The sequence below is a fragment of the Bombina bombina genome, chromosome 1, assembly GCF_027579735.1.
Source record: "Bombina bombina isolate aBomBom1 chromosome 1, aBomBom1.pri, whole genome shotgun sequence".
In the NCBI taxonomy this organism is placed as follows: domain Eukaryota; kingdom Metazoa; phylum Chordata; class Amphibia; order Anura; family Bombinatoridae; genus Bombina; species Bombina bombina.
In genome coordinates, this window is record NC_069499.1 from 216207045 (window position 1) to 216230267 (window position 23223).

General features: G+C 39.9%; 1 protein-coding gene across 1 annotated transcript in view; it reads right to left on the reverse strand.

Annotated features, from left to right (window-relative positions):
- Positions 1–23223, reverse strand: part of ZFYVE26 (zinc finger FYVE-type containing 26) — a gene marked incomplete at its 3' end in the record, with an annotated part of 634764 nt that overhangs the window by 168426 nt on the left and 443115 nt on the right. Inside the window, 3 exon segments of the mRNA XM_053697844.1 lie at positions 10808–11028; positions 11751–11878; positions 16420–16457. Of these exon segments, the coding sequence (XP_053553819.1) occupies positions 10808–11028; positions 11751–11878; positions 16420–16457 (387 nt within the window).

Sequence of the window (23223 nt, forward strand, 5' to 3'; positions counted from 1 at the left end):
ATACCTTCAAATTTAATGATTTGAGATCCTGATGGAAAAAAGGGCTTTGAGATAGAAGGTCTGGTCTTAACGGAAGAGTCCAAGGTTGGCAACTGGCCATCCGAATGAGATCCGCATACCAAAACCTGTGAGGCCATGCTGGAGCCACCAGCAGTACAAACGAACGTTCCATTAGAATTTTGGAAATCTCTTTTGGAAGAACTAGAGGCGGAAAGATATAGGCAGGATGATAATTCCAAGGAAGCGACAACGCGTCCACTGCCTCCGCCTGAGGATCCTGGATCTGGACAGATACCTGGGAAGTTTCTTGTTTAGATGAGAGGCCATCAGATCTATTTCTGGAAGTCCCCAGATTTGAACAATCTGAAGAAATACCTCTGGGTGAAGGGACCATTCGCCCGGATGTAACGTCTGGCGACTGAGATAATCCGCTTCCCAATTGTCTACACCTGGGATGTGAACCGCAGAGATTAGACGGGAGCTGGATTCCGCCCATACAAGTATCCTAGATACTTCTTTCATAGCCTGAGGACTGTGAGTCCCACCCTGATGATTGACATATGCCACGGTTGTGACATTGTCTGTCTGAAAACAAATAAACGATTCTCTCTTCAGAAGAGGCCAGAACTGAAGAGCTCTGAAAATCGCACGGAATTCCAAAATGTTAATTGGTAATCTCGCCTCCTGAGATTCCCAAACCCCCTGCGCTGTCAGAGATCCCCATACAGCTCCCCAACCTGACATCTGTTGAGATCACAGTCCAGGTTGGACGAACAAAAGAAGCCCCTTGGACTAAACGATGGTGATCTATCCACCACGTCAGAGAGTGTCGTACATTGGGATTTAAGGATATTAATTGTGATATCTTTGTAAAATCCCTGCACCATTGGTTCAGCATACAAAGCTGAAGAGGTCGCATGTGAAAACGAGCAAAAGGGACCGAGTCCGATGCAGCAGTCATGAGACCTAGAATTTCCATGCATAAAGCTACCGAAGGGAATGATTGAGACTGAAGGTTTCGACAGGCTGAAACCAATTTCAGAAGTCTCTTTTCTGTTAGAGACAAGGTCATGGACACTGAATCTATTTGAAAACCCAAAAAGGTTAACTTTGTCTGAGGAATCAACAAACTCTTTGGTAAATTGATCCTCCAACCATGTCTTTGAAGAAACGACACAAGTTGATTCGTATGAGATTCTGCAGAATGTGAAGACTGAGCAAGTACCAAGATATCGTCCAAATAAGGAAATACCGCAATACCCTGTTCTCTGATTACAGAGAGAAGGGCACCGAGAACCTTTGAAAAGATCCTTGGAGCTGTTGCTAGGCCAAACGGAAGGGCCACAAACTGGTAATGCTTGTCTAGAAAAGAGAATCTCAGAAACTGAAAGTGATCTGGATGAATCGGAATATGAAGATATGCATCCTGTAAATCTATTGTGGACATATAATGCCCTTGCTGAACAAAAGGCAGAATAGTCCTTATAGTCACCATTTTGAATGTTGGTATCCTTACATAACGATTCAATATCTTTAGATCCAGAACTGGTCTGAAGGAATTCTCCTTCTTTGGTACAATGAATAGATTTGAGTAAAACCCCAGACCCTGTTCCAGAACTGGAACTGGCACAATTACTCCAGCCAACTCTAGATCTGAAACACATTTCAGAAATGCCTGAGCCTTCACTGGGTTTATTGGAATGCGAGAGAGAAAAAATCTCTTCGCAGGCAGCCTTACCTTGAAACCTATTCTGTACCCTTGTGAAACAATGTTCTGAATCCAAAGACTGAATCGAATTGATCCAAAAGTCTTTGAAAAATCGTAACCTGCCCCCTACCAGCTGTGCTGGAATGAGGGCCGCACCTTCATGTGGACTTGGGAGCTGGTTTTGACTTTCTAAAAGGCTTGGATTTATTCCAGATTGGAGAAGGTTTCCAAACAGAAACCGTTCCTTTAGGGGAAGGGTCAGGCTTCTGTTCCTTATTCTGACGAAAGGAACGAAAACGGTTAGCATCCCTATATTTACCTTTAGATTTTTTGTCCTGAGGCAAAAAAGTTCCTTTCCCCCCAGTAACAGTTGAAATAATAGAATCCAACTGGGAACCAAATAATTTATTACCTTGGAAAGAAAGAGAAAGCAAAGTTGACTTAGAAGACATATCTGCATTCCAAGTTTTAAGCCATAAAGCTCTTCTAGCTAAAATAGCTAAAGACATATACCTGACATCAACTCTAATGATATCAAAGATGGCATCACAAATAAAGTTATTAGCATGTTGAAGAAGTTTAACAATGCTATGAGTATTATGGTCTGATACTTGTTGTGCTAAAGCCTCCAACCAAAAAGTGGAAGCGGCAGCAACATCAGCCAAAGAAATAGCAGGCCTAAGAAGATTACCTGAACATAAATAAGCTTTCCTTAGAAAGGATTCAATCTTCCTATCTAAAGGATCCTTAAAGGAAGTACTATCTGCCGTAGGAATAGTAGTACGTTTAGCAAGAGTAGAGATAGCCCCATCAACTTTAGGGATTTTGTCCCAAAACTCTAATCTGTCAGATGGCACAGGATACAATTTCTTAAACCTTTGAGAAGGAGTAAATGAAGTACCCATATTATTCCATTCCCTGAAATTACTTCAGAAATAGCATCAGGGACAGGAAAAACTTCTGGAATAACCATAGGAGGTTTAAAAACCGAATTTAAACGCTTAGTAGATTTAGTATCAAGAGGACTAGATTCCTCCATCTCTAATGCGATTAAAACTTCTTTAAGTAAAGAGCGAATAAATTCCATTTTAAATAAATATGAAGATTTATCAGTGTCAATATCTGAGACAGAATCCTCTGAACCAGAAAAATCCTCATCAGAAACAGACAAATCAGAATGATGACGGTCATTTAAAATTTCATCTGAAAAATGAAAAGTTTTAAAAGACCTTTTACGTTTACTGGAAGGAGGAATAACAGACATAGCCTTCCTAATAGATTTAGAAACAAATTCTTTTATATTAACAGGAACATCCTGAGTATTAGATGTTGAGGGAACAGCAACAGGTAATGGTATATTACTAATGGAAATACTATCTGCATTAGCAAGCTTATCATGACATTCATCACAAACTACAGCGGGAGGAACAGTTACCACAAGTTTACAACAAATGCACTTAACTTTGGTAGAACCAGCATCAGGCAGCGTCTTTCCAGAAGTAGATTCTGATCCAGGGTCAATCTGAGACATCTTGCAATATGTAATAGAAAAAACAACATATAAAGCAAAATTATCAAATTCCTTAAATAACAGTTTCAGGAATGGGAAAAAATGCCAATGAACAAGCCTCTAGCAACCAGAAGCAATGAAAAAAATGAGAGTGAAATAATGTGAAAAAAAGGTGGAGACAAGAATGACGCCCACATTTTTTAGCGCCAAAAAAGACGCCCACATTATTGGCACCTAGAATTTTTTGGCGCCAAGAATGACGCCACATCCGGTAACGCCGACATTTTTGGCGCAAAACGTCAAAAAAATTACGCAATCATGAACAACTTCTGGCGTCAAGTATGACGCCGGAAATGATAAAAAAAAATTTTGCGCCAAAAAAGTCAGCGCCAAGAATGACGCAATAAATTGAAGCATTTTCAGCCCCCGCGAGCCTAACAGCCCACAGGGAAAAAAGTCAATTTTTAAGGTAAGAAAAAAATGATTATTCATATGCATTATCCCAAATGATGAAACTGACTGTCTGAAATAAGGAATATTGATCATCCTGAATCAAGGCAAATATAAGTTTAAAGACATATATTTAGAACTTTATATATAAAGTGTCCAACCATAGCTTAGAGTGTCACAAAAAATAAGACTTACTTACCCCAGGACACTCATCTACATATAGTAGATAGCCAAACCAGTACTGAAACGAGAATCAGTAGAGGTAATGGTACATAAGAGTATATCGTCGATCTGAAAAGGGAGGTAGGAGAAGAAATCTCTACGACCGATAACAGAGAACCTATGAAATAGATCCCCTAGAGGAAGACCATGGTATTCAAATAGGCAATACCGGGCTTCAGCCTGCTGCGAAGCGCATATCAACGTAGAATCTAGCACAAACTTACTTCACCACCTCAACGGGAGGCAAAGTTTGTAAAACTGAATTGTGGGTGTGGTGAGGGGTGTATTTATAGGCATTTTGAGGTTTGGGAAACTTTGCCCCTCCTGGTAGGATTGTATATCCCATACATCACTAGCTCATGGACTCTTGCTAATTACATGAAAGAAATAATGAATATTAACTATAGTTGATCAGCATAATATAAAATATCAAAACCATATTTTCCCACCTGAGATTTTATGATCCTCAGGTCACCACACTTCACTCTCCTTACCCTTATTATTTTTTCTTTTTGCACCATCTGATTCCATTACGTGTTCTTTATTATTAATATTTTTTGTATTAAATTTTGATATTTATTATTTAATTACACCTATAGTACACATAGGCGGATCAGCATAATATAATTTATTATGACCATATTCCCCCACCTGAGATTTCATGATCTTCAGGTCACCTTACTTCACTTTCCCCACCCTTACCATTCCTTCTTTATGCACTATGAATCTATCAAATTTTTTTTTCATTAAAATTTTTTATATTAATTATGATATTTATCACTGTAGTACACTAATAGTACACACTTTATTCACTGTTACTCTTCAGCTATATTCTAGCTGATATCCATACATTAGGGTTGTATTATCCCACCACTATACATCCCATAATAACACATTTCTTTCATATTACATATCCCGCTTTCAATCATGCAGATAAAGTTAAGGGCATGTTTGTCTTACCTGTGCGATTATTAAGTGTAACATGTAAATCACAACATAGATAATTTGTGTATCTTACATACACAAGATCTGTGACATCTCACATTCACAATAGATCACTGCAATAATCACCTTTTAACTTTATTTCAATATTAATTTACCAGCTGATGAAATAAATATAGTATTCTAACAACTATAATCTGTAAAATACCAATACTAATATATCCGTTTGAACTAATAAGTAATGTGGCATTCCGTTACTTACTAGATGGGCATACGCTATATGTTCAACATACAAGTCTGTCATTTTCAAAACAGCCCAACTTTGAGGGCTAATGATTGGCTGTATACAACTAAGGAGGCGGACCAATCGTAATAAAAAGCCGTTGCGGTGCCTCGCCTTTTCATAAAGGCTTAACATGTCAAGGGAGGAGAGCGGGCTAATGGGAGCTCTGTTGAATTTTTAAAAACAAACTTACTGGCAGTTAAGGATTAAGCAGAGACACAGGAATCGGTGTAGATGTACAAGCGCTTATGATAAATCCTTTATGGCTTAGAACCATTAACTTCTAATGCTATGGAACCTGTTGGGTATTAATTTAATTTGTGTATTCTAGTTTTCTGCTCTAACCGGATGCGATTTTAAATCACCATTAGTACAGCTAAATTGATATAACATCAGCACCGTAGTTGCTATATTAACATTCAGCTATCACTTTTGAATTTCTAATGTGTTGTACACTGTATACTAACCACTTGAACAGCACCACTATACTGTGATTAACCCAGGACGTTCACAATTACTAGTAGTTCATTTAGAGGGGTATATTATTAGCATCACAATTGTCATATCAATAACAGAATTTATGTTTACCTGATAAATTACTTTCTCCAACGGTGTGTCCGGTCCACGGCGTCATCCTTACTTGTGGGATATTCTCTTCCCCAACAGGAAATGGCAAAGAGCCCAGCAAAGCTGGTCACATGATCCCTCCTAGGCTCCGCCTACCCCAGTCATTCGACCGACGTTAAGGAGGAATATTTGCATAGGAGAAACCATATGATACCGTGGTGACTGTAGTTAAAGAAAATAAATTATCAGACCTGATTAAAAAACCAGGGCGGGCCGTGGACCGGACACACCGTTGGAGAAAGTAATTTATCAGGTAAACATAAATTCTGTTTTCTCCAACATAGGTGTGTCCGGTCCACGGCGTCATCCTTACTTGTGGGAACCAATACCAAAGCTTTAGGACACGGATGATGGGAGGGAGCAAATCAGGTCACCTAGATGGAAGGCACCACGGCTTGCAAAACCCTTCTCCCAAAAATAGCCTCAGAAGAAGCAAAAGTATCAAACTTGTAAAATTTGGTAAAAGTGTGCAGTGAAGACCAAGTCGCTGCCCTACATATCTGATCAACAGAAGCCTCGTTCTTGAAGGCCCATGTGGAAGCCACAGCCCTAGTGGAATGAGCTGTGATTCTTTCGGGAGGCTGCCGTCCGGCAGTCTCGTAAGCCAATCTGATGATGCTTTTAATCCAAAAAGAGAGAGAGGTAGAAGTTGCTTTTTGACCTCTCCTTTTACCGGAATAAACAACAAACAAGGAAGATGTTTGTCTAAAATCCTTTGTAGCATCTAAATAGAATTTTAGAGCGCGAACAACATCCAAATTGTGCAACAAACGTTCCTTCTTCGAAACTGGTTTCCTGTACAACGGCAAAGAGAATGACTGGGGTAGGCGGAGCCTAGGAGGGATCATGTGACCAGCTTTGCTGGGCTCTTTGCCATTTCCTGTTGGGGAAGAGAATATCCCACAAGTAAGGATGACGCCGTGGACCGGACACACCTATGTTGGAGAAATTTAGTTTATACTCCTAATAATAAAATGGTGGCAAAGTATACACTAATCATTTGAACAAACGGCACTATATTAGGCTGAATATCATGTGCCACAAGTTAAATGACATAGTATCAGTACCACAGTTGCTACAATACTATTACACTCCTAATATCGAGTGTGTAGTGTGTGATACATAGGGCTAGATTTATTAACTTTATTTATCACCCATTACACAAGTAATTTATACTTGATATCCTAGATAAAGTGGTGTGTATATTTACTGCCAGTAGAGGGTCACTTATTTTATTATATCCAGGCCAGATATATTAGCATTCCCTCTCTGAAGTATCATTTGAAATATCACTTTGGTATTTCTGGATTCTTTTAAATGTGTTCAATTTTGATTTTAAACTATTATCAATAAAAGGTATATTTTAACTAATCCTTTATTTTGCGGAAGCAATCGTCCTTATTAGTCAGGGCCCAGAGTGCTCATTTTGCATACTTTTGGTGGGTATTCTAGGCTCTCTCCAGCCACCCCACTTTTAGTCCTAGATTTATTAACGCTGAGGCGTACAGGGGCGCCTCAGCTCGCCTGTGGTGGGGCGAAATTACCCGCAGGTATTCGCCAATGCACACGAGCGCAATTTTGCACTTGCGTGCAATCCTGCCCCCTGCCCGCGCACAGCCAATCACGCGCGGGCAGGAGATGTCAATCTCCTCGGTCGGACTCGACCGAGGAGATTGAATTTCGCACAATAGAGGTGGCCCGCTGCTTGATAAATCACGGCGAGCAAGTTCTTGTGAGAACTTGCAGCCGTAGAGGCTTGATAAATCGAGCCCATAGTATACTAATTTTGTGAACAAAGTTATAATATACGGTTGTAACATACCTTTCTTTAAATACAGTGATCAATGCTAATTTACCATATTATACATGGAAGTTCTGATCTCCAATAAGCAGTGAACAGACCGCACCAATAACGGCTAGGATTTAAGCAGACAGCAGTAAAAGGCTACACAATTTTATATTTCACAAGTGCAATATTCTAACTTGTACTATTTGGGTATTATACAAAGATTAAGCAGCTAACTCGAAACTTAGAATATTTCAATTCAATTATTTAGGTATATATTCCAACGCAAATATAAGAATTAATCTTTGTTATAGGATAACTGTTTTAACCCAGTAATATTTATTACCAATTGGGTTTCCCTAATTCATTTAGGGCCAATAAGGGTTAATTCTACTACTCACCTAGGGTTTCCTTAATTTAACCCGTATTGTAACTTGATTTTCTGCCAGCATTTTAGTTTTAACACGTTCTAATAAAGATTTATGTTTTAATTTGTGTGACTTTTTCCAACTCCAATTCATTCAAGGGTCTTATTTGAGTGCTTATATAGTATAATTTCTTTGTTCAGTTCCTTTAACTGACAGTTACCAATTATGTTTCTGATACTTAGCACCTAACCACACATTATTCATTTTATTTCAAGGCCATTAGACCTTATTTGAACGGTAATAGACCCCCCTTTTGTCATTTCCAGCAAGTGGTGCCATCATTTCAAACTTACTCCAGGAGGGGAATATCCCATTAGTAATTAAGATGATCCGTGGACTCATCGTGTCTTAAAAAAGATTTTTTTTTTTCTCATTCCAGTTTGAGCATCATAATATAATATATATTAATATATATCTATCTAAAAGACTGAGCATTATGAGAAACAAAAAATATACTACTTACAGACTTTTAAAAAAAAGCTAAAGACCCACCTCTTTCATCAGGCATTCAGTCCGCTTATCTGACCTTCAGAAACTCCTAACTTTTATGTCTTATGTTGGTATATTTGTAAAGTCCTTTGAGTCTCACAGGGAGAAAAGCGCTATATAAATCGCAAATTATTATTATAATTATTATTATTACTACTTACAAGCATGTTTTCAAGTGACCTCAGGGTCATCTGTTTAGGTATACATGTACATTTATTTCCTCATACATTGGTATTTTATGTATTTTTGTAAAAAGAAAAGGTGCGCACTGTAATCGCTTGAAATATATATATATATATATATATATATATATATTTATGTGGTATGCATGCATGCATATGACTGTGTGTGTTGTTTACATATGAGTGTATGTGTGGTGTGCATCCATATGAGTGTGTGTGAGTGTATGTGTTGTGTGCATGCATATGAGTATGTGTGGTGTGTGTGTATGTGTGGTGTGCATGCATTTGAGTGTGTATATGTGTGGTGTGCATGCATATGAGTGTGTGTGTGGTGTGCATGCATACGAGTGTGTGTATGTGTGGTATGCATGCTTACGAGTGTGTGTGTGGTGTGCATGCATACGAGTATGTGTGTGTGTATGTGTGGTATGCATGCTTACGAGTGTGTGGTGTGTGCGCGCATGTGTGTTGTGTGCGTGTGTATGTGTGGTGTGCGTACATATGAGTGTGTGTATGTGTGGTGTGCATGCATATGAGTGTGTGTATGTGGGTGTATGTGTGGTGTGCATACATATGAGTGTGTGTATGTGGGTGTATGTGTGGAGTGCATGCATACGAGTGTGTGTATGTGGGTGTATGTGTGGTGTGCATGCATATGAGTGTGTGTATGTGGGTGTATGTGTTGTGTGCATGCATATCAGTGTGTGTATGTGTGGTGTGCATCCATATGTGTGTGTGTGTGTGTGTGTGTGGTGTGCATGCATATAAGTGTGTGTGTGTATGTGTGGTGTGCATGCATATAAGTGTGTGTGTGTATGTGTGGTGTGCATGCATATAAGTGTGTGTGTGTATGTGTGGTGTGCATGCATATAAGTGTGTGTGTGTGTATGTGTGGTGTGCATGCATATAAGTGTGTGTGTGTGTATGTGTGGTGTGCATGCATATAAGTGTGTGTGTGTGTATGTGTGGTGTGCATGTGTGGTGTGTATGCATATAAGTGTGTGTGTGTATGTGTGGTGTGTATGCATATAAGTGTGTGTGTGTATGTGTGGTGTGTATGCATATAAGTGTGTGTGTGGTGTGCATGCATATAAGTGTGTGTGTGTGTGTGGTGTGCATGCATATAAGTGTGTGTGTGTGGTGTGCATGCATACAAGCGTGTGTGTGTATGTGTGGTATGCGTGCTTATGAGTGTGTGGTGTGTGCGCATGTGTGTTGTGTGCATGCATATGAGTGTATAGTGTGAGTGCTTATGAGCGTGTGTATGTGTGGTGTGCGTACATATGAGCGTGTGTATGTGTAGTGTGTGTGCTTATGAGTGTATGTATGTGTGGTGTGGTGTGCGTGCTTATGAGTGTATGTATGTGTGGTGTACGTGCTTATAAGAGTATGTATGTGTGTTGTGCATGCATATGCATGTGTATATGTGTAATGTGCATGTATATGCATGTTTATATGTGTGCTGTGCACGCATATGAGTGTGTGTGTGTATGTGGGGGTATAAATAAAAAATGGTTGAGGAGTGGGCTGCTTTGCCTTAAAATGCCCGGGCCTATTTTTGGTCCCAGTCCGGCCCTGGCAGTAGGTTCAGGTGTAACTTGCTAATGTACTTCTTCACAGAAATGGTAGTTGATTCATTAGAGGTGATAAGGACAAACACTGTGGGAGACTTAAAGAATGCCTGGGATAATCATAAGGCTATCCTATGAACTATAAATAAGCTTAAACTTTTAAGAAATATTTGAGAAAACTAGCAACATGAGCCTCATTCAATGTTCGTCTCTACAGTATCATTTAATTAAGTGTAATGGACAACCAAATATCTGTATTCTTACTTTGCCTCTTAGCTTAACAATATTTCACTAAATAGCTCTGCATGTTATAATGTGCCTCAGACTCTCTGTTCTCAACAAATTAAAACAACTTTTTTTGTGTAATTTTATGTTCCATGTCTGCTCTATAGATTTTACATGTGTATATTATGTATTATTTGCTGAGCTTTGATAAACAGATCTTAAAGATAAGGCGTAACAGAAATTAAAATAAAATATTTGGAGTTTCTGGCTGGTTTGTGACAACAAACCAATAAAATCAGGGGTTGAAAATGTTCCCATTATATAATTATAAAGCAAAACAAATTTGGTAATAGTGGCTACAATCTTTTGACCAGTTTACCGTACCTGTCACACAGTGCAAGATCCTGGCTTCTTCCTGCTTTGACGAACATCATCTTGGCAGTAAACAATAAATTTTTCATGATGTCCAGAAGCAGCCTGCTGTCCATCTCTGGGTTAGTCAGACCCATTGATAGCATGCAGCAGCGCTCTATCAACTGGTACCCACACTCATAGCTTTTAGAGTGCAAGTAAAGTATTGCAGAGCACAGTGATGCACTGGGAGCCTGTAATTCACAATAAATAATAATAAATAAAAAAACAAATGGCTGGGTTGCAATTTGGTGAGAGACTAAAACATTGTAATGATGCACTAAAAAGAGGAATATAAAGGGCAGATATAAATAAGTCAGTTTAAAGGCAGAAGTTCAATCTGGTCTAATGATATGAGGGCAAAAGAGTGAACAGGAAGCCATGTGAGATAGAAGAGTGATGATAGGTTAGCTTTTCCTAAAAGGTTAGCCAAAATGATTGTAAATTTACTCAAAAACATTTAGTACTAATGAAAGGTCAGGTATAGAAGCATGAAATAGAAAGTTGTATTCAGTACATAAAACTGCATAAATATGTAATATATGTTAAAGGGACACTGTATTCAAAATATCTGTCCCATCTAAATCACAATACTTTAAAAACAAAATATTTTTTGTATAAAGTTGAATGAATTCTTCATAACTTTCACAGCATTTTATTGAATGTCAATGTTTTTTCACTATTTGCTTTCATATTTTGTTCAGTTTGTTTAAGATCAGTTTATGGCATTGTTTAGAAGTGTATTCTGTTTCTGTATATATACACACACACACATATATATATATATATATATATATATATATATATATATATATATATATATATATATATATATATATATATATATATATATATATATATATATATATATATATATATATATACACACATACACACATTTTGTATCTTCAAATACCTGTTCATAGTAAAATTCACTTCGTTCCACTTCATTTTCAGACTCATTAAGACTTAACCGCCACTGCAGTTCACCTGCCTTAGAAAGCTTAAGAACGTCTGATAAATTTGGACTTCCACCGTTTGCTTCTGCCAGAAAAAAAAATAATACAAAAACAGAATTTATGCTTACCTGATAAATTTCTCTCTCTTGTGATGTATCGAGTCCACGGATTCATCCATACTTGTGGGATATTCTCCTTCCTAACAGGAAGTGGCAAAGAGAGCACCCACAGCAAAGCTGTCTATATAGCTCCTCCCTTAGCTTCGCCCCCCCCAGTCATTCGACCGAAGGCTAGGAAGAAAAATGAGAAACTATAGGGTGCAGAGGTGACTGAAGTTTTTAAAATAAAAATATACTACCTGTCTTAAACAGACAGGGCGGGCCGTGGACTCGATACATCACAAAAGAAAGAAATTTATCAGGTAAGCATAAATTCTGTTTTCTCTTGTAAGATGTATCGAGTCCACGGATTCATCCATACTTGTGGGATACCAATACCAAAGCTTTAGGACACAGATGAAGGGAGGGACAAGGGAGGGACAAGGGAGGGACAAGACAGGTACCCTAAACGGAAGGCACCACTGCCTGTAGAACCTCTCTCTCAAAAATAGCCTCCGAAGAAGCAAAAGTATCGAATTTGTAAAATTTAGAAAAAGTATGAAGCGAAGACCAAGTCGCCGCCATACAAATCTGTTCAACAGAAGCCTCATTTTAAAAAGCCCAAGTGGAAGCCACTGCTCTAGTAGAATGAGCAGTAATTCTTTCAGGAGGCTGCTGGCCAGCAGTCTCATAAGACAAACAGATGATGCTTTTCAGCAAAAAGGAAAGAGAGGTAGCCGTAGCCTTTTGACCTCTCCGTTTACCAGATTAAACAACAAACAATGAAGATGTTTGACGGAAATCTTTAGTTGCTTGTAAGTAGAACTTTAAAGCACGAACCACATCAAGATTGTGCAACAGACGTTCCTTCTTTGATGAAGGATTAGGACACAGAGAATGAACAACAATCTCCTGATTGATATTCCTATTAGAAACAACCTTAGGAAGAAACCCAGGTTTGGTACGCAAATCCACCTTATCTGCATGGAAAACAAGGTAAGGTGAGTCACACTGTAAAGCAGATAACTCAGAAACTCTTCGAGCCGAAGAGATAGCTACTAAAAACAAAACTTTCCAAGATAGAGGCTTAATATCTATGGAATGCATAGGTTCAAACGGAACCCCTTGAAGAACTTTAAGAACTAAGTTTAGGCTCCATGGCGGAGCAACAGGTTTAAATACAGGCTTGATCCTGACCAAGGCCTGACTAAACGCTTGAACGTCTGGGACATCTGCCAGACGTTTGTGTAAAAGAATAGACAAAGCAGATATTTGTCCTTTTAAGGAACTAGCTGATAATCCCTTCTCCAATCCTTCTTGGAGAAAGGACAATATTCTAGGAATCCTAATCATACTCAATGAGTAACCCTTGGATTCACACCAATAAAAATATTTGCTCCAAATCTTATGATAGATCTTCCTGGTGACAGGCTTTCTAGCTTGAATCAGGGTATCAATGACCGACTCAGAGAAACCACGGTTTGATAGAATCAGGAGTTGAATCTCCAAGCAGTCAGATGCAGAGAAATTAGATTTGGATGCATGAATGGACCTTGGATTAGAAGGTCCTGCCTCATTGGCAGAGTCCACGGTGGAACCGATGACATCGGTAGTCATATATTGACGCTCCTGGATCAGAGGTAGAATAGTCCAAATAGTCTCCATCTTGAATGATGGTACTCTGAGGAACTTGTTTAGAATTTTGAGATCCAAGGTTGGTCTGAAAGTTCCCTCTTTTTTGGGAACCACAAACAGGTTTGAGTAAAAACCTAGCCCTTGTTCCGCTTTTGGAACTGGGCGGATCACTCCCATGGTATGTAGGACAATTGAGAAACGTGAAATCTCCCCCTTGGGGGGGAGTCTTTGAAGTCCAGAAGATATCCCTGGGACACAATTTCCAAAGCCCAGGAATCGTGAACATCTCTTGCCCAAGCCTGAGCGAAGAGAGAGAGTCTGCCCCCTACTAGATCCGGTCCCGGATTACCCCTTCATGCTGTCTTGGAGGCAGCAGCAGGCTTCTCGGCCTGTTTACCTTTGTTCCAAGCCTGGTTAGGTCTCCAGACTGACTTGGATTGGGTAAAATTCCCCTCTTGCTTTGCAGCAGGGGAAGCTGAAGTGGGACCACCCTTGAAGTTCCGAAAGGAACGAAAAATATTTAGTTTGGTCCTCATTTTATAGTTGTACGCTTAGCCAGAGTAGAAATAGCTCCCTCCACCTTAGGAACTGTCTGCCAAAAGTCCCGCATGGTGTCAGATATGGGAAACATTTTCTTAAAAACAGGAGGGGGAGCGAACGGAATACCTGGTCTATCCCACTCCTTAGTAACAATATTCACAATCCTCTTAGGGACTGGAAAAACATCAATGTAAACCTCTTAGTATTTGTCCATTTTACACAATTTCTCTGGGACCACTATAGGGTCACAATCATCTAGAGTCGCTAATACCTCCCTGAGCAATAAGCGGAGGTGTTCAAGCTTAAATTTAAAGGCCGTCATATCAGAATCTGTCTGAGGGAGCGTCTTTCCTGAATCAGAAATTTCTCCCTCAGATAACAAATCCCTTACCCCTACTTGAGAACATTGTGAGGGTATATCGGATACGGCTACTAAAGCGTCAGACGGCTCAGCATTTGTTCTTAACCGAGAGCTGTCACGCTTTCCTTGTAAACCAGGCAGTTTAGAGAAAACCTCTGAGGGTTTTATTCATAACTATGGCCATGTCTTGTAAAGTAAATTAATTTGACGCACTAGAGGTAATTGGCGTCACTTGTGCGGACGTTACTGGTTGTGACACTTGGGGAGAGCTAGATGTTAAACCCTCATTTCCTTCTGTCTGAGAATCATCTATTGCAATATTTTTAAGTGCTAAAATATGCTCTTTATAATTTATAGACATATCAGTGCAAGTGGGACAAATTCTAAGAGGGGGTTCCACAATGGCTTCTAAACACATTGAACAAGGATTTTCCTTGGTGTCAGACATGTTAAACAGGCTAGTAATGTAACAAGCAAGCTTGGAAAACACTTTAATCAAAGTAAATAATACTTAGAAAAAAACGGTACTGTGCCTTTTAGAGAAAAAAAGCTGCACAAACTCTGCAAAACAGTGTAAAAAAGCAGTAAACTCAACAAAATTTTTACAGTAGCATCATAAAGCCTTAGTAACTTTGCACAACTATGCAAATAAACAATTAACCCCTTAATGTAAAAACCGGATTGACTAAACGTCAAAACCGGTAAAAAAAAGTTCAGCACCTTGCCACAGCTCTGCTGTGCCGCCTACCTGCCCTTTAGGAACAATTTGTGGGGAAAAAAATTCTTTACAGCCCTCAAACACAGTAGGAACCTCTGGAGAAGTAGCTGGATGTTTCTGAGGAAAAGAAACTGCGCAACTGAGGCGCGAAAATAGGCCCCTCCCACCTCACTCGATGTCATGGGGCCTAAAAGAAACACAACAGAGTGTTTCTTAAACTAGCCATGTGGGTTAATAACCCTTAAACAAGCCACAATGACCCCTTAAAGTCCCTCAAAAAACTTTATATTTGCAATAAAACCAAAAACGTTTTTTCCTATCAGTGTCACCAGTAACTAATGAGCGCTTTATGCAAGCTGGGATTCCTTTTTGTCTAGAAAAAAATAGACTGAACATACCTCAGTGCAGTTTAGCCTGCAAACCATTCCCCCAACTGAAGTTTTCCTGTACTCTTCAGCCCTTGTGAGAACAGCAGTGGACCTTAGTTAAAAAGTGCTAAGATCATCATCCTCCTTGCAGAAATCTTCATCCCTTTTCTGCCAGAGAGTAAATAGTGTACACCGGTACCATTTAAAATAACAAACTTTTGCTTGAGAAAATAAAAACTAAAATTTTGGTCACCACACTCACTTTACCCTTCCTAGCAGTTAAGCAGGCAAAGAGAATGACTGGGGGGGCGGAGCTAAGGGAGGAGCTATATAGACAGCTCTGCTGTGGGTGCTCTCTTTGCCACTTCCTGTTTGGAAGGAGAATATCCCACAAGTATGGATGAATCCGTGGACTCGATACATCTTACAAGAGAAAATAAGCTTAAAATGAGAGCTAAGGGGATTTCACAATCTTGACAAAATTAGTAATTTGCGGGGCAGTAATACGCTTTCAGTGCACCATGGCATCACTGAATTCACATAACTTGTGATACAAACTAACTCTTAAGTTACACATTTAAATGTGATGAAACCTTTATTATATCCATAAGTCAAACACTCACGTGTGAAAGTGAAAGCCACAATATATGCTTATATAATAATAATGCTACAAGACTGCATAATGCTTGTTTATTCCCTACAGAATGAATGTAAATTAATTTAAACTTTGGTAGACTTACACAGTACAATGTAAAAAAAAGCCACATTCGGACCAACATGATTTTTATATGGCCCACATTAGTGCTGCAAAGCTCGGATGCAATTAACATAAGACACAATATAAGCATTGCAGTCAAAAATCACAAACAGAGCAGTTTTTAAACAAAATGAAATTTTAAAAATTACCTTCTGTATATTCTACATCTTCATCTGTTTTGTCATTACTGGGGATAAAAAGAGAACATCACATTTTAATAACTTTTTGAAACACCACCAATGTCCCTAATGACATAAACCACTTTTTAAACCTTTTCTAAAAAATAATTTGTCTTGTTGCATCTAAAAGAGGGTATTTAAAATCTATTATAGTTTATTGAAATGTTTAATGTACTAAAAACATAATTTATGCTTACCTGATAAATTCCTTTCTCCTGTAGTGTAGTCAGTCCACGGGTCATCATTACTTCTGGGATATTAACTCCTCCCCAACAGGAAGTGCAAGAGGATCACCCAAGCAGAGCTGCTATATAGCTCCTCCCCTCTACGTCACACCCAGTCATTCGACCAAGAACCAAACGAGAAAGGAGAAACTATAGGGTGCAGTGGTGACTGGAGTATAATTTAAAAATTTAGACCTGCCATAAAAAACAGGGCGGGCCGTGGACTGACTACACTACAGGAGAAAGGAATTTATCAGGTAAGCATAAATTATGTTTTCTCCTGTTAAGTGTAGTCAGTCCACGGGTCATCATTACTTCTGGGATACCAATACCAAAGCTAAAGTACATGGATGACGGGAGGGACAGGCAGGATCTTTATACGGAAGGGACCACTGCCTGAAGAACCTTTCTCCCAAAAACAGCCTCCGAAGAAGCAAAAGTGTCAAATTTGTAAAATTTGGAAAAAGTATGAAGAGAAGACCAAGTTGCAGCCTTGCAAATCTGTTCAACAGAGGCCTCGTTCTTAAAGGCCCAAGTGGAAGCCACAGCTCTAGTGGAATGAGCTGTAATTCTTTCAGGAGGCTGCTGTCCAGCAGTCTCATAGGTTAAACGTATTATGCTACGAAGCCAAAAAGAGAGAGAGGTAGCAGAAGCTTTTTGACCTCTCCTCTGTCCAGAATAAACGACAAACAGGGAAGAAGTTTGGCGAAAATCTTTAGTTGCCTGTAAATAAAATTTCAGGGCACGGACTACATCTAGATTGTGCAGAAGTCGTTCCTTCTTTGAAGAAGGATTCGGACACAATGATGGCACAACAATCTCTTGATTGATATTCTTGTTAGTGACAACCTTAGGTAAGAACCCAGGTTTAGTACACAGAACCACCTTATCTGAATGAAAAATCAGATACAGAGAATCACAATGTAAGGCTGATAACTCAGAGACTCTACGAGCCGAGGAAATAGCCATTAAAAACAGAACTTTCCAAGATAACAGCTTGATATCAATGGAATGAAGGGGTTCAAACGGAACACACTGTAAAACGTTAAGAACTAAATTTAAGCTCCATGGTGGAGCAACAGTTTTAAACACAGGCTTAATCCTGGCCAAAGCCTGGCAAAAAGCCTGAACGTCTGGAACTTCTGACAGACGCTTGTGTAAAAGAATGGACAGAGCTGAGATCTGTCCCTTTAAGGAACTAGCAGATAAACCCTTTTCTAAACCTTCTTGTAGAAAAGACAATATCCTAGGAATCCTAACCTTACTCCATGAGTAACTGTTGGATTCTCACCAATGTAAGTATTTACACCATATTTTATGGTAAATCTTTCTGGTAACAGGCTTCCTAGCCTGTATTAAGGTATCAATAACTGACTCCGAAAAACCACGCTTTGATAAAATCAAGCGTTCAATTTCCAAGCAGTCAGCTTCAGAGAAATTAGATTTTGATGTTTGAAAGGACCCTGAATTAGAAGGTCCTGTCTCAGAGGCAGAGACCAAGGTGGACAGGATGACATGTCCACTAGATCTGCATACCAGGTCCTGCGTGGCCACGCAGGCGCTATGAGAATCACCGATGCTCTCTCCTGTTTGATCCTGGCAATCAATCGAGGAAGCATCGGGAAGGGTGGAAACACATAGGCCATCCCGAAGGTCCAAGGTGCTGTCAAAGCATCTACCAGGACTGCTCCCGGGTCCCTGGACCTGGATCCGTAACAAGGAAGCTTGGCGTTCTGGTGAGACGCCATGAGATCTATCTCTGGTTTGCCCCAAAGTCGAAGTATTTGGGCAAAGATCTCCGGATGAAGTTCCCACTCCCCCGGATGAAAAGTCTGACGACTTAGGAAATCCGCCTCCCAGTTTTCCACTCCAGGAATGTGGATCGCTGACAGGTGGCAAGAGTGAGACTCTGCCCAGCGAATTATCTTTGATACTTCCATCATCGCTAGGGAGCTTCTTGTCCCTCCTTGATGGTTGATGTAAGCTACAGTCGTGATGTTGTCCGACTGAAACCTGATGAACCCCCGAGTTGTTAACTGAGGCCAAGCCAGAAGGGCATTGAGAACTGCTCTCAATTCCAGAATGTTTATTGGAAGGAGACTCTCCTCCTGAGTCCATGATCCCTGAGCCTTCAGGGAATTCCAGACAGCGCCCCAACCTAGTAGGCTGGCGTCTGTTGTTACAATTGTCCAATCTGGTCTGCTGAATGGCATCCCCCTGGACAGATGTGGCCGAGAAAGCCACCATAGAAGAGAATTTCTGGTCTCTTGATCCAGATTCAGAGTAGGGGACAAATCTGAGTAATCCCCATTCCACTGACTTTAGAAATGCCAGTACTAACTCTGTATGAGACCTGGCAGTTTGAAAGCTTGACGCTTGTATCAGAATGTCGTCTAGGTACGGAGCCACCGAAATTCCTCGCTGCCTTAGCACCGCCAGAAGAGAGCCCAGAACCTTTGTGAAGATTCTTGGAGCCGTAGCCAACCCGAATGGAAGAGCTACAAACTGGTAATGCCTGTCTAGGAAGGCAAACCTTAGATACCGGTAATGATCTTTGTGAATCGGTATATGAAGGTAGGCATCCTTTAAATCCACTGTGGTCATGTACTGACCCTTTTGGATCATGGGTAAGATTGTCCGAATAGTTTCCATTTTGAACGATGGAACTCTTAGGAATTTGTTTAGGATCTTTAAATCCAAGATTGGTCTGAAGGTTCCTTCTTTCTTGGGAACCACAAACAGATTTGAGTAAAAACCTTGTCCATGTTCCGACCGTGGAACCGGATGGATCACTCCCATTAGTAAAAGATCTTGTACACAGCGTAGAAACGCCTCTTTCTTTATCTGGTTTGTTGACAACCTTGAAAGATGAAATCTCCCTTTTGGGGGAGAGGCTTTGAAGTCCAGAAGATATCCCTGAGATATGATCTCTAACGCCCAGGGATCCTGGACATCTCTTGCCCAAGCCTGGGCGAAGAGAGAGAGTCTGCCCCCCACAAGATCCGTTCCCGGATCGGGGGCCCTCACTTCATGCTGTCTTAGGAGCAGCAGCAGGTTTTCTGGCCTGCTTGCCCTTGTTCCAGGATTGGTTAGGTTTCCAGCCTTGTCTGTATCGAGCAACAGCTCCTTCCTGTTTTGGTGCAGAGGAAGTTGATGCTGCTCCTGCCTTGAAGTTACGAAAGGCACGAAAATTAGACTGTCTAGCCCTAGGTTTGGCTCTGTCTTGAGGCAGGGCATGGCCTTTACCTCCTGTAATGTCAGCGATAATTTCCTTCAAACCGGGCCCGAATAAGGTCTGCCCTTTGAAAGGTATGTTAAGTAATTTAGATTTAGAAGTAACATCAGCTGACCAGGATTTTAGCCACAGCGCTCTGCGTGCCTGAATGGCGAATCCGGAATTCTTAGCCGTAAGTTTAGTTAAGTGTACTACGGCATCAGAAATAAATGAATTAGCTAGCTTAAGGGTTTTAAGCTTGTGTGCAATCTCATCTAATGGAGCTGATTCAAGGGTCTCTTCCAGAGACTCAAACCAAAATGCTGCTGCAGCCGTGACAGGCGCAATGCATGCAAGGGGTTCCAATATAAAACCTTGTTGAACAAACATTTTCTTAAGGTAACCCTCTAATTTTTTATCCATTGGATCTGAAAAGGCGCAGCTATCCTCCACCGGGATAGTGGTACGCTTAGCTAAAGTAGAAACTGCTCCCTCCACCTTAGGGACCGTTTGCCATAAGTCCCGTGTGGTGGCGTCTATTGGAAACATCTTTCTGAATATAGGAGGGGGTGAGAAAGGCACACCGGGTCTATCCCACTCCTTAGTAACAATTTCAGTAAGTCTCTTAGGTATTGGAAAAACGTCAGTACTCGACGGTACCGCAAAATATTTATCCAACCTACACATTTTCTCTGGTATTGCAACTGTGTTACAATCATTCAGAGCCGCTAAGACCTCCCCTAGTAATACACGGAGGTTTTCCAGCTTAAACTTAAAATTTGAAATGTCTGAATCCAGTTTATTTGGATTAGATCCATCACCCGCAGAATGAAGCTCTCCGTCCTCATGTTCTGCAAATTGTGACGCAGTATCTGACATGGCCCTAATATTATCAGCGCACTCTGTTCTCACCCCAGAGTGATCTCGCTTACCTCTAAGTTCTGGTAATTTAGACAAAACTTCAGTCATAACATTAGCCATGTCCTGTAGTGTGATTTGTAATGGCCGCCCTGAAGTACTCGGCGTTACAATATCACGCACCTCCCGAGCGGGAGATGCAGGTACTGACACGTGAGGCAAGTTAGTCGGCATAACTTCCCCCTCGTAGTTTGGTGAATGATGTTCAATTTGTACAGATTGACTTTTATTTAAAGTAGCATCAATGCAATTAGTACATAAATTTCTATTGGGCTCCACCTTGGCTTTTGCACATATAGCACAGAGATATTCCTCTGAGTCAGACATGTTTAACAAACTAGCAATTAAACTAGCAAGCTTGGAAATACTTTTCAACTCAATTTACAAGTAATATGAAAAACACACTGTGTCTTTAAGAAGCACAGAAAAAAACTATGACAGTTTAATAATAAGGAACCGGAAAAATTAAAACAATCAGATTTTTCCCAGTAAAGGCATAAATTTAGCAAAGGATTGCCCCCATTAGTAATGGATAACTAACCCTTAATAGCAGAAAAAAAATGTACAAATAATAAACGTTTTTTATCACAGTCAAAGCACAATCTCACAGGTCTGCTGTGAGTGATTACCTCCCTCAAAATAATTTTTGAAGACCCTTGAGCTCTGTAGAGACGATCCGGATCATGCAGGAAGAGAAAAAGACTTTTGACTGAATTTTTGATGCGTAGCAAAAGCGCCAAAATAGGCCCCTCCCCCTCACCCACAGCAGTGAGGGAAGTTCAGTAAACTGTCTGAAATTAAAAGAAACGACAGCCAAGTGGAAAAACAGTGCCCAAAAACAATTTTTCACCCAGTACCTCAGATATTTAAACAATTTAGCATGCCAGCAAAAACGTTTAAAATCAAATATCATGAAATGTCATTAAACAGCCTGTTGCTAGACGTTCCCACTGCAAGTAAGGCTAAAGATTATATGCATATAGTATTACCCAGAGAAGTGCCATTCCCCAGAATACTGAAGTGTACACATATATACATAAACAGCCTGATACCAGTTGCTACTACTGCATTTAAGGCTGAACTTACATTATATTGGTATTGGCAGTATTTTCTCAGTCAATTCCATTCCTCAGAAAATAATACACTGCAACATACCTCTTTGCAGGTGAACCTGCCCGCTGTCCCCTGATCTGAAGTTTACCTCACTCCTCAGAATGGCCGAGAACAGCAAAATGAATTTTAGCTACGCCGGCTAAAATCATCCAAAAACTCAGGTAGATTCTTCTTCAAATTCTACCTGAGAAGGAACAACACACTCCGGTGCTGTTTTAAAATAACAAACTTTTGATTGAAGATATAAAAACTAAGTATAATCACCACAGTCCTCTCACACATCCTATCTATTAGTTGGGTGCAAGAGAATGACTGGGTGTGACGTAGAGGGGAGGAGCTATATTGCAGCTCTGCTTGGGTGATCCTCTTGCACGTCCTGTTGGGGAGGAGTTAATATCCCAGAAGTAATGATGACCCGTGGACTGACTACACTTAACAGGAGAAATAGACAACACTACTTCTCTCCAATATTGTAGAGAAGTGTAGATGTCGACAAGTAAAGTTGTAGGCCCTGTCCATAATCAATAGCTAAACAAGCTCTCAAGGAACAATTTTGGGCAACTCTGATATTTTGTACTTATTGTTAAAATGAACTAAAATATTTTAGTGGCCTTATCAAGGTCAAAATTAAAACAGTCAGCATGACCGATAAAGATCAGATATACAAAACAAACATAGAACAAAATCTGATTGGACCAATGCACTTACACACCAGAAAAACACTTGATATACAATGTCAAATTGATATGCATTTTCATGTATAATGCATTTTAATTTAAGTATTGTATCTAATTAAAAATGTAGTTATTTTTGATTGTTCATTTTATTATTTTAAACATAAATATATAATTTAAAAGCTTTCATTGTATTGGCTGATTTGAATCTAGATTTGAAAATCATCTAATAGGAATGCAAGGGTACACCTATATACGGGGGTACCTCCTATTCAAAATTCAGTGTGTGGCGGGTGACCGCATGAAGTGGACCTTGGGGGTGGAAGATCAGAAGACAACGCACCGTGTGGCAGAAGATGGATGAAGATATAAGGACCTCCATGAAGATGGACCCTTGCCCCAAGGATGAAGTTGGTCCCCACCATGAAGAGGAGCACCGCAGTTGGCGATAAGGTTGGAGTGGAGTCATGTTTGTGAGTACAAACTTTGGGTTTAGTGTTCAAATATTTTTGGGATTTTTTTTTTTTTTTTTTTTTAAACTGACTTTATTAAATGAAAAGGTAAACTACAATCTGGGAGACTCAGCTCCGTTCAGTCAAGATAACATTGTCAGTTACATTTTACCAAGAAA